Below are 17,517 nucleotides of genomic sequence, written 5' to 3' on the forward strand. Positions count from 1 at the left end.
TCAATTGTAAGTTCTTTTTTGTTGTGTCTTCTCCAAGTTGCTATTAATATGCTCTCATGTCTGAGAGATTGCAGGGAAACCAATGAATCTCCATTTAGGTTTCTTCTTATAATCTTTAACAGCACCATAGGTAGAAGTTCTCCTCTTTGATATGAAATCCTAGAGAATTTACCCTTGACAAACAAGTTTTGGAAGACTTCAATCTCTGGAATTAAAAGGACCAACATCCCTGTATTTTGAATTGTCAAAATCATTCCATAATATATAATTCAGAGTCAAAGTCCAAATTAACTAATGTTTATCTAAATATATTGAAAGCAAATTTTCAAAATGCAGAATGTATACCAGCCTGGGATATTAATGTTCTTAATCATGAATTAAAATATTAATATTATGTAATACATTTGTTTGTTTGCATGCACATTTGATTTCATTTTTTGATTGTTTTAGATTTGTAAGTAAAAATGTCTTCATTTAAAATATTCAAAAAATGTTTTATTCTGATAGTAAGAAAAATTACTGAAAATAAAAATTTTATAGAAATTCTAAAACTTTTTTCCTGATTGGGATTTAAAATGTAAGAAGATCTTAGGAAAAACAAAACAAAACAAAAAACAGACCTCCTCTATTTTATGATTCATGCCAGATAATGAAAACAAAATTAATCAGACAGGTATGCTATGTTTTGTTTTTTACTTAAATATTTATTTGGTTTTCAACGACTTACAAAATTGTTGAGGGGGCCTGTATTATGCATACATACATATACATACTATATACATTTCAGAGTGAGCATTACTATATTATCAAAATCACATATTTTCCTACCTTAGCTCAGATAGAACAACAACAACAACAACAACAACAATAATAATAATGGTATAGAAAGCAGTAGACTGGAGATTATCTTAGTAGATTAATATTTAAGAAGTGATATTTTCAAGCTTTTTCAACAGTAGGAGTGAAAATAAATTTTACTTATTAGTTTCCTTCGGTGGTAATTAATCTTTGTAATTTACATAAAGGAATGAAGGATTTGTGAATCAAAAAAAAAAAAAAAAAAAGAAAATGAAGGACAACATCTGGGAAAATGGAGAACAAGGCAGAAACTGGTCTGTAATCCAGTGAGCTGGACGAAACATTTGATTTTGAGATCATTCTGTCATGGAGAATGTGTCTTCTAATAAGCATGAAAAAACACTTCTTTATTTGCTAAATAATGAACATTTATGAAGAACACCCACGCAAACATACTTGAAGAGTTAAATAATATGGAGAATTACTATCCTCTGAGAAGTAACTCAGTAACTATGGTATGTAAATTAAGGGCTTCTGGGGTTGTTGCCTCATAATGAATGTATTCAGCTTCTGTTTGTTTTTCCAGCAGCCAGTACCACAACTTCATTTTAGCTGAAAAAAAAAGGTCAAAAAGAGGTTAATTTTTTTCTTACATTCTTGAACAACAACAAAAAAATCTATTGTAAAGGTTTTGAGGAACACATTAGGCCTTGATTAATATAGGCAAAGTACATGAGAACTGCCAATGGCATTTAGCCATTACAGAATTTTTGGCACTGCAGAAACTGATCAATTTGGAAACAAACAAATTAACAAACAAAAAATAAACAGAAAGTTTATTATTATTCCTAATCCATATACTCTGAGTACATACATGGAACATTTCTTACGAATAGAGTGAAGGTGGTTTTTTTTTTTTTTTTTTGAATTCCAGAGTAGAAAGGTCAGATTCTAAGAATATTTAACCACAATACAGCACATTACAAGAATCTTCCCTTGGATATACAGGGAATTTTTCTGAAAAGAATCATCTTTTCATGAAAATAGCTTGAAGGACTGAGGTCTATATAAGAAAAAGCATTTAGGTGTTAAAATATCTAATTTTTATCTGATAAAATTTGATCAGATAGTTTCTACTAAAATCAATTTGGTATACATAAAATATATATACTTATACACAGGTATTTTTGTTTTGCTTTGTTTTTCCAGAGTACTGAAAGTAGTTGTTTGCAAACTAATCTAGAAGGATTAGTTTGGCATCAGCTGCTGTTTGGCACACTGCCAGAAATGGCTTACATGTTTTTCATGCTGCAACTTAAAAGCTGTTTTATGACACATCTTATCTATCCTTAATCAGCATATAAAATATATGTAAAGAACAGTTACAGTGAGATTTACACAGGAAAGCCATAAAATATTTATGCTACTAAATGAGTGCAGGAATGGACACTGGATTACCTGACTAGGGTGTAGGATTCAGACCTGAGTGCCTGAGAGTTTGAATGTGGGCAGTTATGAGTTATATATTATATGGAATATATATGAACATATGTGAAAGGAACATATAGAAACAAACACAACCAGATCATTTCATTGCTGATGTTCCTTTTTAACCTCAGCAACTTCAAAACTATACATTTCATACCCCAGGAGCATATATTTGTGTATACTGTGATAACCTAGACATTTTTACATATATAGTACATGATTTTTCATGGTTTGCACCATGAAAATGCTCGGTTGAGGTGTGAAGACTGTTTACAAAAGCCGACTTTTAAAATGCATTTGTAAAGGTTCAAGCCAAACCTTGTGCCTATAATGCCAGGTAATAGTCTCTGACTAATTTTTGTTCATAAACTTTGACACAAGCTGGAGGAAAAAGAAGCTTTTTAAAGCTGGATAGTTTAGACTACTAAATCCACATGGGATTTTATCTGTGAATGCCATGTAGATTAGTGCCTGCATCCCAGAGGGAGGTGTAGCTCTTGTCATCATCCTGGAGTCTCCCTGGTGGGTAATCATCAGCAAGAAGCCTCATCTGAGATGCCAAATCGTCCCGCTTCACTGCATGGGAGTGTAAGCACTTCACTAGGGGGGTGAATTTGCCTATTGGGACCAGCAACTCAGATCTGCAGCATTTAATATGATGACATGCAAATTCTTTTGGCTTAATCTAAAATGTTGGACTCAGGGGGCAGCTGAGCTTCAACATTCAACTACACATAGTAATCCCTGTGCTGGGATCTCGTTATCCTCTTCTTTTCCTTTTCCCTTTCAATTTCCATCCTTCTCCTCATTTACTCCTTTTTTTTTTTTTTTTTTTTTTTTTTTTTTTTTTTTACCTGCCTGAAGAAATCTAGAGGCTTGAGCTGGAAGGTGCCATGAGACTAGTTTGTCTCTGCCTCAGGTGCCTTAGCAGGGTTAAATTCTGCTTATAAAATGAAGCAGAATTTTTTTAATTTATGCTCCTCAAGTAGCTTGAATCTTCTTCATCAATCAGCTCAGCACTGAAAAATTACTATGCACACTCTCTTATTTTGTAAGTCTTATTTTCCAGTGAAACTTAGCATAGAAATTGTTTCAAAGTAGAAAGGTTTATTTTGAACACAGTAGGTGATTCACAGGACAGACACTGGTTCACTTAGAAAAGCTTTCCTTTAAAGCTAATTTAGACTTGGTACTATTCTTTGTTTGTGAAGATTCCTGCCAAAACTGTGAATATTTAGCATTTCTGAGTAGCAAGTTACATCTGAAAAACAGATCCAACTGTGGCTATGGTCAGAAAACAAAACATAAAAATAGCAATTTCTATGTATTTGGTCATGTCTGCTTACTTTTCCAACCAAAATAAAACTTTTTCAAACTTTTTATTAATGTAGGCAATCCAGAGCCAATATATCTTTGGTAAAATATACAGTAATTCTTTTCTTTTTAGATACAGTTAGATATTTTTTAGATATAACTGTGACAAGTAACAGAATATTCTCACATAAAACCTACAACTTTGGTTACACTATTTAGCTCTTTAGTTTCTCTATGTGCAAGCTAAGTCCTGACATGGAATTCCGTTTAGAAAGGCTAGGAATGAAATGTGATATTTGCAGACTTTTTTATACTGAATTTCATTTCAACGTAAAATTTCATTGAGCTGAACTAAAATATGTTTCGGTTGTAAAATGCACAGGACAAGAAGACACAGAAAAAGGATTATTCTACATTTTGCTGCGTATGTTGCAGGACCAAAGAGCATTTTCAATTCCCAGATCCAGATGAAAACCTTTGCCTTGACTGATGAATGTAGCATATGAATACCACACCTATAGGATCTTTTTCTTTCTAATCTCTCTTCATTCTCTGGCCTTCCACTCTGAATACACTGGTGTTCTCCAGCAGGTCCCCTAAACTGGACAAATAGAGAATCAGGACTAAGGCAAAAATATCTATGCCCATAACTTTAACTCTCAGGCAGCATACAGGACTGTGGATTGATAATAGGAATCCATACAGATAAATATTTTATCCATTAGGGAGCATCCAGGTCTTCACGAGACACAGCAGAAACCCTCCTCCAGTTCAGGAGAAATTTGACTACAGGTCAAACAGTCCCCCTTAGGGAAGTCGGTGGCAAAAAATCTACTTGATTTTAATGGTGCATGATTCTGTGCTTTATACAAAAAAGGTCACTCATCACATGCATGGACAAGTCAAGTACATTTGGTTAACAGAATGTGGATATTTTGGGCTCAGCGTGGTGCTGTGATTTTTTATCATTGCTTACTGTTTATATTTATGTCCATCTTAAAGCACAAGAGGAAAAACAAGAACTGAGATATTCATATTCTATTATTCGCATTGGACAAAGATTCCACACAAGGTCAATGGAACTGGGAATACAACCTCTATATTCTCAGGTTGTGCATCTCTAAGGGACTCCAGTAAATAAAGTATTATTTTTTGGATAAAAGCAAAAAAAGCCTCTAGGAAAAACAAACAAACAAACAAACAAACAAAACAACAAAAAAAAAACCTCCAGAAATAATTTTCATTCTTCACATTTCAGAAAGGTGTTTTTTTTTTTTTCTTCACATAGATACGTTTTTCTCATAACACCAAATGCTCAAAATATTTTCTTCACAGACTCTCTCAACTTCTTACTGTCCCCTTTCTTTTTCTTACCAAGACAGAAATTCCCAAATTGGAAATTTTTGTTTTTTCACTGGGCATAAATAGGGTGAAAGGAAAGAAGTATGAATATAAATATATGCATACATACATATCTATGTATATACATAGATATAAAAGCACATATACATACATATATATACTCATATATGTATTTTTGGGGAATAAAGAAAAAACTGAATGCAAGATTTTTTTTTTTTTAACTTCAAAAACATCCCCACTGTTAAGAAAAGCTGCTTATCAGCAGTTTGGGTAGTAAATCTGGGTAAGGGAATCCGGTTTGGAGGAGACCCATTTATGTCCCATATGGCAAGGGTCCACATGCAAGGCTCTGATTTATTTGTGGAAAATTGAGAGGAACATTTTCCTGCTGCCTCTGTTTTTACATTTTTGTGCTATAGACAGTAGGTGGGTGCATGGGATAAAGAAATGGTTTAAATTAAGGCAAAACTTTTCCTGAAGTGTTTATTTTTGTACACCCACATGTCGGAAGGCCAGCCTCATGACTTTAAACAAACACCAGTGCCATTGCTTCCATGAAGTTAAAATGAAGTGCAATAGAAGAATTACAGTCATTTTGTCTGTGATGGAAGGAAGGACAAGCCTTGCTATGGAGTGAGGTTAGCCTCCACAGAACAGCACCAGACAGCTGATACTTGACCTTTAGATTCTCCTGAGTTGCCACAATTTTGGGGAAGTGGCACTTGTCAGATGGCCAAAGAGGGTGATGGAAAGGCCAGGCTAATGGTCAAGGAGAGTCACAGGAGGAAAGGTGAGTTTCCCAACTGGTAAATGGTCTTGCTTTGACTTGACCCTGGGGCAGGAGGAGGCCTGCTGGAACAGCCATCATTGACACTGGCAGATGAAAACCTTGACACAACTGTGCTTGACAGCAGTGTGCACTTGCAGCATGGAAGGCCATCTATGTCATGGATTGCATTAAATGAAGGGTGGCCAACAGGGTGAGGAAATTGATTGACTCCCTCTGCTCTGCCCTTGTGAGGCCCCACTTGGAGTACTGTGTCCAGCCTGGGGCCCCCAGCTCTGGAGGAATGCAGAGATGTTGGAGTGGGTCCAGAGGAGAACCACTCAGATGATCAGAAGGCTGGAACACTTCTCCTATGAATAAAGGTTGAGGGAGCTGGGCTTGTTCAGTACAGAGAAGGTTCAGGGGAGACCTCAATGTGGCCTTCCAGTCTTAAATGGAGCTTATAATCAGGAGGGAGACAAACTTCTTACATGGGCAGATAGTGATAGAAGGGGGAATGATTTAAAACTAAAAGAAGGGATATTTAGATTAGATATGTGAAGGAAATTTTTTACTCAGAGTGTGTTGAGGCACTGGCATGCACAGCCTGGAAAAGCTATGGATGCCCTGTCCCTGGAGGTATTCAAGGCCAGGTTGGATGGAGCCCTGGTAAGCCTGATCTGGGGGGTGGCAACTCTGCATGTGGCTGGGGGTTTGGAACTGGATGATCTTAAAGATCCTTCTCAACGTAAGCCATTCTGTGATTCTATGATTCTATGCTGCCTATGAATAGGGTGAAGGGGCAGGTGGAGAAAGGGAGAGGTCACAAGGGGAGATGTCTAGAGGAAGGGAAAGGTTTGTTCTGGCTGCAGGTGAGAGAGCAAAAAGGCTGCGGGCCAGGATGGAGGAAGGTGAAGATCTGAGGGACTATGCAGCAGCAGGCAAGGACCCTGGGACAGCATGGGGGGACCTGGTCCGGCCGGTACTGCCCCTGAGCCCCAGGAGGGATTGCGGGAGGGAGGCGTTGGGGGGAGGAGGGAGGAAGGAGGCAGGCAGCGGTGGGAGCCCTCTGCTTGGGCCGTCTGCGGGGCGGGAGGGGAGGCAGCTCCCGGGGAGGGGAGGGGGAGAGGAGGCAGAGAGGATATGTTGTTGAACAGTTTCTTACCGTAAGAGGGAGTTGGGACCCAGATCTTTCCAGTTAATCACACAACAAACTTAGATCATCGCAATAAAAAGCAGCTCGGCTCGCTCTGACTCCTTTAGTGACCGGCTGTGTACAGGGTCCTTCCGAGGAGCCATCTCCTCCCCGCCAGCCGCCGGGGGGGGCCGCCAGCACCATGTGGGCTACCCAACTCCTGCCAGCCTTGCTGCTCCATCAGCTGCTGCTGCCTCCCATCACCATCCCTGCGGCAGGTTAGTTCTTCTATCACTTCTCTAGCGACATCCCCCACCCCTCCCCAGCTCACAGCTGCATCGTTCCCCTCTCCCCTCTCTCTACCCGGCGCCCCTCAGCTCTACCTTATCTGCACCGGCACGGAGTGCGGCTCGGGGTGAGGTGCTGGGTGCCGGTGCCCATCCCGGGTCGTGTCGGGACAACCTGTGCTCGGCGGGGACAAACTGGGTGGTGTAGAAGTGTTGCTGCTTCCATCACCTCCCCTCCCAGTGAGGGGCACTCGGGAGTCTCTCTCTGGACAGAGAGATTGGAGAGTGGGAGGAGGACGTTTCATCGTTGCCTATAGTCGGGGTATGAGGAAACATCTGCCTATAATTTCCGAGTGCTAGGATAAATGTTAATTTAAATAAATTGAAGAGGAATACCCAAAGCTTAAGATAGTATGCTGCTGAAAGGGAAAGCCCTTGCTAGAGTTCAGCAGCACAAACGTGCTATTTCCAGACTGAACTACTTGTAATTTCATTAGACGTTCCCGATGAAATCCGGGAGCAGAGGGGGGTGAGTGAGGGGGGAAGGAACAAACAATAAGTAATCAAGTGCTGGAAGCTCTTTAGCTGAATTTCTTTCCTGAAGTGTCCCCCTTGGACTGGATATCTGGAGAGTTAACTCTGTGTTTCTATTGGCCCTCTGGGGAGATGCTTGAGGAAGAAAGTTTGCAAAGGTTTCTACAAACCTTTCCTTCCTTCCTTCCACCAACATTGTTAGGGTCAGACCTTTACACAGACAGAAACAAAAGGCAGCCAGAATTCAGGGAAAGGATCTGCCAGGAGTAAGCAGAGTGAGAGCAGGCACACACAGTGTCTTGGTTCAGGGGCAAGGCTTGAATGCACCAAGCAATGGGTATGGCAAGTGATGTCAATGGCTTCCAAGATATGATTAGATTTTCTAGTTAAAAAAAATATATATATATATGTATATATATATATATTTTTTTTTGAAATAGTATTTTAAAGTGGAATAGTTTGTGGTCTGAGTATGCAAGTCCAGAAAAAAATGGGTAAAATCATGTGCAATAGACATGTCATTTTCCCCCTATAGTAAGAGTGCAGTTCTGTCAGGTGCTGAACATCTCACCAGAGCTTCTGTGTTCAGTCTGCTCAGTGCTGATTCTGTTTTCATAAGCACTAGAAGCAGGTGAAATGGAGATATAGCCACTACACTACTACATTTTTCTGAACTTCTTTTCCACATACATTGCAATTTCCATTCTATGGACATGTGACCTTTCAGAAAATCTAATGACTAGAGCTAGTTAGGAATTTTCTGAGGAAATATTGTGGTGTTTTTTTTTTTACTGGAAAATGCTGACCCATCAAAACTTTTCCTTTTAGAAAGAAAATTTCTTTGGCCTAGCTCCCTCGTATCAAATGAAGGAGAAATTTGCATCAAGAAACATTTACAATAGCTTGGAGTACAAAATGATGGTGAGCAGTTCCCACCTGAGATAGAAACTCATCAACTGATGAGCTTGAAAAAAATCAGAACAGCCTCGTGTAACTTCATTTGATCAACTGGACAGAAACTGGTGTATAGCCAAGTTCGTAAGAAGCTAGGTTGTGCTTAATCCCTTGATGATTAGGACACTTTCCTTGAAAGAGTCCTTGTTCTGCCTGCCTATAGTCAGATCTGTACTTTCCCAAGTTCAATCTAATATTCTAATGGAAAAGATTGAGAGATTGATACTGTGAGTATCAGTATACTGATGATTATGGTTGTATCCTAACCAATGGATTCTTCAGTTTAGTGTATGGTTCATCCTGACGTGAAAGGAAACTAGGTTTCCTAAACTTCAGGATTTTTCTTAGAGTAGAACTTGTTTTCTGGCCAACTTTCATAGTGACAGTTTCTTGGCAACTTCCTTAACTTCCCTCCCCCACCTACCTTAATATTAATCAATCCTATTGTTTGTGTTATGGGTAAGAAAGATGAATCTTACCACACACTGCCATTGTAGTTACCTTGGTTTGTAAAAATAGGTGATCCGCAACAAATGTTCCAGGATTTTTACAATGAAAGGAAGGGAAATGGTTTTGGATTATTTTTACTGAAAGGTTTTCCAGAAAGATTAATATATGCCTATGTATTTATTATTTTTATATATGAAAAAGCTAAGTGATGAAAATAATCAAATATATATATATATAAGAAATATTTTGCTAATGCATACCCATACATTTTTCTATTAACGTTCTATCAAAGTTGAGTTTAAATTTACCTAATAATGAGTCTTATTTATTCTGTGACTGGATCTTTTAGGTTTGGGCTCCAATGTCCTAAGTTCTGTGTGAAGACAATGTTTCTATCACTTGCAGAAAGAAATTAATCTGAAGCTAATAACTTTATCAAAGTTTTCTTCCTCAGACATTCTTAATATTCAGTTTTCTTAGTATTTCTTTAATATCTTTAATCTAGTGAAACTGAGCCTAGATATGTAATGAAACTAGATTGGTATATTGCAGAAGAATGAATGCTAAAGATTAATCTAAATTAAAGATATTTTTCTGCAAAAGACTGGCATCTGAGTGTTTCTTTACCATTATTTCTCAGCACTTTCTATAGTTCAGATCATTTGAAAAGTTTATAATGAAGATGTGGGAGTTGCACTTAGTTCCTATAAATAACTGTTGCTTCAAAAAATCCCATACCAATAATCGATATACGAAAGTTGTGTATTCCTGTGGTCTGCTTAGCTACGTGCATTTTAAAGTTTAATGTGATTTATACTTCCCCACCCCAGCTGTAGATAGTCATTATTCTATATACTGTCAACAAAGCAAAATGTTACTCTGCCAGTTGGAAGACTGTATTCCTTCTGTTTAATGGAATCCTTTTGGTGTTCAATGCCAGGGGCTGCTTGCTTTGCTCTCGCTTGTAATACGCTCTTACCCTGCTTAACAGATTTTCTGTTTCTATTAATGCCATTTTCATAAGCAACCTAGCAGGCGAACTTAGAGTTGAAAGACATGAGATTAAAATGTTGCATAAAACTCTGGAAAATCATGCATTGAAGTCAAGAAAGGAAAGCCTCTTATTGGAGGAGTTCATCTGTCATTATTGTAATACTTCAACTGAGGCCAGGGTTGGAAGGGAAATTTACAGACTCCCTCAGAGAGCATAATATCTCCCTTTTGGATCTTTACACTGAACATTAGTTTGCCACTTAAGCATTTCAAACTTTTCTAAGGAGATTTGAAGGCAGGATAACTGGGCCTCTTGATGGGTAAAAGCTTTATGTGGGGAGGAGAGAGTTGCCCTGAACTTTTTGCAATTGCATGTCATGAATGAGTACTGGAATTTCACTTTCTCCCATCAGTGTTGAGATGGGAGTAGAAGGGTAGAGGCTACAAGACAGTATGGAGATGAGAAAGAATTGATTTCCACACTTGCTTGGAAAGCTGGAATAAAAGAATTGGCATCCTCCAGATGTGAGCAAAGTTTGTACATTGCAGTAAGAAATTAGGGCAGCTACAAAGCATTGTGAAGGGGTGAGGATATCCTTAATTTTCCCTCATCTCTTTTCCATGAGTTTATTTGGCAGTCTCATTAGAGGATAGTAGAACTATTCCTGTATATGATTAGTACCCACACGTAAAGCAGTGTTGCAGTAAAGCAGAGCTAGGAACATGCTCCAGATTAGTCAGATGTTCTGGCAAAATCTAGCTACAGGAGATGGAGCTAAATGAATTGTGGGCCTCCACCCATGTGCTGAGTGCAGGCCTGATGTGCAGGCCTGATGTGCAGGCCTGATGTGCCTGGCCATGCCTGGCAGTCCTCAGTGCTGCTGGCACAGTGTGGGACTGGCTGCTCCATCCACCTCCCATCAGCTCCAGCTCTTTCTATGACTCCTTGCTTTGGCCAGCAGCACGTTTTTTATATATACAACATGTAGCAAGGCTCTTGTCACTCCTCATACAGGTCGATCTTTGTTTTGCCTAAATCACTGTCCTGTCTGCTTGTGCTTTTCTTTTTACTCCCTCCTCCAAATCCGGATGCACTAAGTTGTGGCTGAGACCCCATTGCAAATAGAACACATAATGCTCAGGGTGCCTTGGAAAAAAGCATCACATATTTGTAAAGACTGCGGAATGCAGTGCAAAATAGAAGGGATTTAATTCTTGTGCAGATGCATAGGAAGAAAAATCCTACAAGGGAAAAAGTTCTCTGTAATTTAGCCAGAGGTTAGATACGGCAAGTCAGAGTACAAACTGCAGACTATTTGTTTCTGCCAATGGGTCTCAGCATCCTGCTGTGAAGATAACCTTTTCCTGGAAGAGAAAGAGCTGTCCTTTTGCATCTACCATCCAATTATAGAACATGCTATCAGTTGTTAGCATTATCCTTTGTATCTTGAGTTTTCATGCTGACTATAGGAGAGTTACAAAGGATGGACTTAACAAAAACTTGAAGTTGGATTCCAAAGAAATTGACTCTCTTTGCAGCTGCTAATGAGGGATATGTGTGCATGGATGTGTATGTGTGTGTGGGCGTGTGACTGAGTGCAACGTAGAGCCAAAAAGAAATATATTCTTTGCATTTCCTGAATCTGCTCAACAACTAGACTGAAAGCCAATATAAAAATAAGGAAAAAATTATCCCTATATTATATATTGCAAATTGCTTTCTAAAAATTGCAGATTTTATTTTCTTCTGTGATGGCTCTTTTGCCAAGAAAATAAATTTCAGAAGTTAAGAATAATTGCATGATCCTCCAGATACCTTTCTGAGAACCTATTTAATTGTGACAAGCAAGAGATGACTCTTTGGACAGCTGGTTTTATTTTGGTGACATTCCATTTGTATAGTTGACTGCAGTTCTTATGGGTATGGCTGATAAACTTTTTCATGCCAAATTATTGTTTTACATAAATAACCACATTAAACTTAATCTGGCTTCTAAATCTATTCAATATAAAAAGTTATTTCTTGGGCACATTTCAGAATTGTTTCAGTTTTTCATTATGTCTTTCTTTCCTTCTTTCTTTCCTTCTTTCATTCTTTCTTTTTTCCTTGTTTCTTGCATTTTTTTCTCTCCATCCTTCCTTTTTCTTTCTTGCTTGCTTGCTTTCTTTTTCTTCCTTTCTTTTTTTGTTTCCTTTCTGTCTCTCTTTCTTTCCTTTCCTCTCTTTATTTCCTTCCAAATGAGAAGTCATTTGGAAAAGATGTTCACTTTTTGCATTCTAGACAGGAAATTGGACATTTCTGATACTGAAACATGCATAAGGAGAAGTCAAAATAAATGAAAGCAAGTTGAAACTAAGTTAAAAGTAAGTTAAAATTATGAGTATTAATTCACGTTATCTAATTGACTCTTCTAGACTTGATTTAAGAGAGAAAACTGTCTTGAGTGAATTTGTTTAAAAAACTGCTTCCTAATTATTCTCATAGATAGCAAATATTATATGACACAGTAAATGATTTTGATATCAACGTCCACCTTTTTTTTTTTTCCAATTTTTACAGTGACCATACTTTTATACAGTGAAGCACTGTTAGCATATCATATCTGAAACCATCTTGTGACACCTACTTTCAAGTTCATTTTCTCTTAATGAAATCAGTACATTTGTATTGTACTGGGGCCTTGTCAATACACAGTTTACCCTTGATGCTTTATATCCTTTGAAAAGCATTATCCTGAAGAGACATTGTTGAATTCAATTCAAAATATTTCACAAATCATCATTTACATGCTGTTATTCAGTCCAACTTTGCTGAGAACTCTTGTTTTACTGCAAACTCTACTCAATGATTTTTGCTTCTACACGAGGTTTGCCAAGTGCACTTCTATGCATATAATTAAGCCTTGTTTTTTATTTGTGTATTACATTTTCATTATTTTCACCGAGATAAGGTTTAGCTTTGATATCTCTTTCAAAAAAACATTTTGTGATATTGAGATAATCCATCATTTTGCTTAATTGGCTTTGCACACATTACCAAGTTCTAAAATTTGTTTGTTTCTTTCTTCCCCATCTTTCAGATACATAGTTATAAATATATTTTCTTGAGCATAACCTCGTTGTTTTTTTAAGTATAAGTTTCTTATTAAAAATACTGGAGACATTTACTGTGTTGAATTGTTCTTCCTTTTATTTCAGATGAAGTTAAGTTTTTTTTGCCTTTTTCCTTAAGGTCTTTCATATGATGGTAAATTTCTGATTTCTGCCCCTGCCCCAAGTTCCAACAGCATCTTCCCTTCACAAATTTCACGTAAAATTCAATTCTCATATTTCTTTTTTTTTTTCCTATCTTGATGGAAAAATTCTGTAAATTCTGTTTACTTTGGCTTGCAACGATGACTGTTCTTTAAAAAAAAATAGTTAATTTGACTTGATTATCTGTTATTAAAAAATAATTTAATATCTCAATTATTCCATCTTTTAACGATTCAAGGTCATTTCATTACAAATAAAAATAATGAACATCAGTCTAAAATGCCTACTGATACTACAGAAAGGGAATATATCTCTTCTATATATCTAAAATAACACTTTATAAAAACATTTCACTCAAATATGTTTTAAATCTTTTTGAGTTTTATACACAGTATGTGAACAAATACCCTCTTTTCAATTTTTCTCCCCAATGGCATCTTATTTTGCATTTTGTTGTGCTACTTGGAAGAATTGCAATCAATTCCTGAAATGTTGACATTAAGGTATCTTCCTTTTCTTGATTCTTTTTTTCTTCAAAGATTCAGTTTATTTCTGACATCTAACAAACATCCAACATGAATAATGACTAGTGGTACTGCTATGGAGCTGTTATTTTCTTCATAACTAAAAATCATAAACATTTTTTTCCATCTACCATATGAAGATCTTCATCCAACTTACTTACATCAGTAGCTAACATAATAGAAGAAACATCTTTCATTATCCTAGCCAGTTGAAAGTTTAACACAACAAAACAAATAACCACTTGGGAAATTGCTGAAGTTCTGAAAGATATAATCCAGCTCTGCAAGTGTAAGCAAGAAAAATAAGGAAATAAAACTCCTTTCAAAAACAAGATTTCATTAACGATCTTGATTAAAACATAAACCTTGAATTTAAGTTTATCTTCTCATTTGGAAAATTTGATCTTGAGGCATTATGTGTTTATTCTGGTTAGTGAAGTGGGATGCAAAGGTAGAAAGAAAGGAATGAGACTTCTCACATTGTTACAAGTCTCCATGATGTGGTTCTTTAATAAAGCACAAACTATTGCACAGATTAGAATGAGACTTGGAAACCCTGAAAACTGACATGTTGAATACATCACTAAACTTGATTAATAAAAGCCTTGTGTTGTCTATGACATGTCCATAAAAATGAAGATTTTTCAAGGGAGATAGTAGAATGTTCCAGTGCTCTGTACGACTATAACTCCTAAGCCTAAGTATACGTTTTAAAAAGTTGAACTGGTAGAGGAAGGAGAAAGTGATTACCAATGAAGTAGATAATGTCAGATAATTTAACAGTAATTTTTTTTTCCTGTAGACAATACAAGTAATATTTTGATCTCATTATAATGTGTAAAAATGATCTTTAGGCCTACAGCAACATGTCTTTCACTGTTAGAAATATTTATTTTAAAGTGAATACTTAACACAGTTTTGGATAGTGGTAAATGCTCCAGTGGGAAAACTATGGAGATCCTAAATGAGATGACAACATACTCACCCACTGCAGCATCCTACTAGAGTCACTATGGTAGTTTCCATTTCCCTGTGCACTGGTTGAACTCTGTTTTTTTTCTGTCTGACCATGGTTTCTATCATGTTAAGAGGAAGAAAGAGGCACTGCTCTCACGTTTTTCAGTAATACTTTAAGTTAGCCAAAGGATATATTTAGTTAGGGGTTGTTTCTGCTGAGGAAAAAAAAGATGGTTTGTATTTGAGTACATTATTTTGTACTTGAATTAGCTGTTATTATTTTCAAATTTAAGTGGAATATCAGACTTCTTTACTAATATAAATACAAATACAAGAAGCATCAGAAGGCATGGCTCACAAACTAATGATTAATCAAAGTTTAAAAAACTGAAATAAATGTCCATCACAAATTAGAAGAACTATATAATAGAGAATATTGCACAGTAGCCTTTAATGTAGAACATTTATCGGACATTATTCTGTTTGAGATCTTAAGAATTAAAGCACCTGGTTTGAACCAATAACAACTATTTTTTCTTTTTGTTGTTGCTGTTAGAGTTGTAAAATTAATGCTTTGCATTATTCAGATGGTTCTAACAAAGTGACACCATGTATTTGGCACTTCGCCTTTTGGATTATAGGCAAAGTCATAGAATGTTGTTTGAAAGCTAAAGTAAATCAGACTGCCATGAATTGCTAAATGCAAGATCAAACCCATAATCCTCTTTGGACAACTGCTCAGGGAAAATAAAAAAGCTTTACTGTGAACAATGTTTTTCAAGCAGAACAGCATTTCTTATTTTTTTGGATGATGTTCTTATTTTTGCATTCTAGCTGGTGAGTTTGAGAATCTGTTATCATAGGGAATAAAGATAATGACACTTATCAGTAGATGGGAAATGTTAGCATCAGAAACTAAAAGAAAATACTTTGATATTTCTGCACAGATTCTTACCTCCACTTGACATAAAAATGTTGGCTGAGACAATATAACAACATCTTGTAAGAAAATAGATTGAGACATTCACCACAAAAGCTTAATGGTAGACTTGTTTTTCTGCAGTTGTCTTAAAGAACAGACACAATTCTTATTTCAGCACTTTGGCTCTTTCATAGGTACATTAAAAAAAATAATAAAAGCAAGCAGCTTCAGTGCAGATAAAATAGTTTCCAGTAATGATGCTAATAGTTTAAGTCAGAGTCCTATCATAACATTTCTCGAAGCATTATGAGTCATTTGGGATATATATGTGCTGTGCAAATTCAAAGCTGAAAATGCTTACAATAACTGACATGGATCCCAGACGCAGTACCAAAATTGTTAACATTTGAACTTTTCAACAAAAACTTCTTTCTATAAAAATAAGAGGCACTGAAACAGGTTGTACAGAGAAGTTGTGAATGCCCCATCTCTGAAGGTCTGGGTTGGATGAGGTCCTGAGCAGTCTGATCTAACAGGAGGCAACCCAGGCCGTGGCAAGGAGCTTGAAACTAGATGAGCTTTTAAATCCTTTCTGGCCCAAGAACTTCTAGGATTCTATTATTTGAAGGGAAATTAATAATTTATTTTCTGAAAATACTTGTGCTTGGAATTAAAATTATAAGCTATTAGGTGCAGGGGAATAGCATTGCTCACCTTCAGCAGTTCTAAAAGAAGAGTAGAATGGATGAAGAATTTTTTTATAGATACATTGCAGCAGTGATATTATTTTACTTTGATCTTCTCTTTCTCTCTCACTTTCTTAATAACTGAACCTTGATTAATCTACTTTAAATATCTGTTCTATTTTTAGGTGTCTTAGGGCTAACTCACCACTGAGAGGTACGATTTAACTGAATCCAGTAAAAATATGATCCCTTAGCAATCAGAATGGGAGTTCTGTGAAGGAAACACTTCTGCTTCCTCAGCTTCAAGTATGTGCAGCTGTCAGTAACGTAGAGTCATAGGGACCTCAGCTATTGGAGCTTTACAGTTTATGGAGTTATTCTGAAATTCTGTGCAGAGTGTACCAAATGAAAATTTACTACCTATGTGCACATTTCACCTGTATAAAAAATTACCTATTCAGGATAGCAGAGTGCTATGGTGAGGATTCACACATTGGCAAAATTCTGGCAAAATTTATTACATTAATCCTGAAAATTTGCTGACATTGTGGCTGATTCTTTGGAGAAAATAATAGAAGGACAGATGTGAAAATAGTTACACGGAAAGATGTTATGAAAAATACTATTACCTAGGTCATTAATTAAGGAATTCATTCTTATTTTTTTTCCTTTCCTTTTTTTTTTTTTTTCCCCTGCATTAACTGTCTAATTTAAAAGGATCATCTTGGATCTTTGGATGAAAAAGGAGAAATAAAAGAAATAGATCAAAAGAGCAATTTATCCTTCCTGTGTTACTCATGTACCTTACAATAATGAGAAACTTCCTCCAAAGATACTCATCTGCCTTCACTGATGATGGAGAAGCCTACAGAGGCAAACTGCTTTGTATGAGAAAAACAAACATATGAATACATAGAAAATGTATATATTTTTAGAAAATTTATAGAAAATCTTTTTTTTTTTCTTGTAAAGTATAAAGACTTTTCCTCTTGCACTTTAGCCAAACTTCTCTAGACAATCTTCTCTACTGCGTTTTAAACACCTTTTCTTGGGTCTTTCTACAGAGATATAGAAACAGATCTTTCTGTAGAA

The 17,517-nt window shown here is 36.5% G+C and overlaps 1 protein-coding gene and 1 long non-coding RNA gene across 4 annotated transcripts in view; one reads left to right on the forward strand and one right to left on the reverse strand.

Annotated features, from left to right (window-relative positions):
• Positions 1-476: 476 nt before the first annotated feature.
• LOC146545195 (uncharacterized) lies at positions 477-7,430 on the reverse strand. The gene is made up of 3 exons (XR_014881152.1): positions 7,247-7,430; positions 4,116-4,201; positions 477-1,410 (listed from the first exon to the last, which is right to left on the reverse strand). It is a non-coding gene; the product is annotated as an uncharacterized LOC146545195 (long non-coding RNA).
• Positions 6,875-17,517, forward strand: part of HGF (hepatocyte growth factor) — a 60,602-nt gene continuing 49,959 nt past the window's right edge. For 2 of the 3 annotated variants that reach the window (XM_085216412.1, XM_085216418.1), the window contains exon 1: positions 6,875-7,141. In XM_085216412.1, the coding sequence (XP_085072538.1) occupies positions 7,066-7,141 (76 nt within the window). In that variant the 5' untranslated portion in view covers positions 6,875-7,065. The remainder of the gene's footprint in view (positions 7,142-17,517) is intronic. The other variant, XM_085216408.1, reaches the window with a different exon arrangement.

The sequence above is a fragment of the Meleagris gallopavo genome, chromosome 1, assembly GCF_905368555.1.
Source record: "Meleagris gallopavo chromosome 1, MGAL_WU_HG_1.1, whole genome shotgun sequence".
NCBI classification, from domain to species: domain Eukaryota; kingdom Metazoa; phylum Chordata; class Aves; order Galliformes; family Phasianidae; genus Meleagris; species Meleagris gallopavo.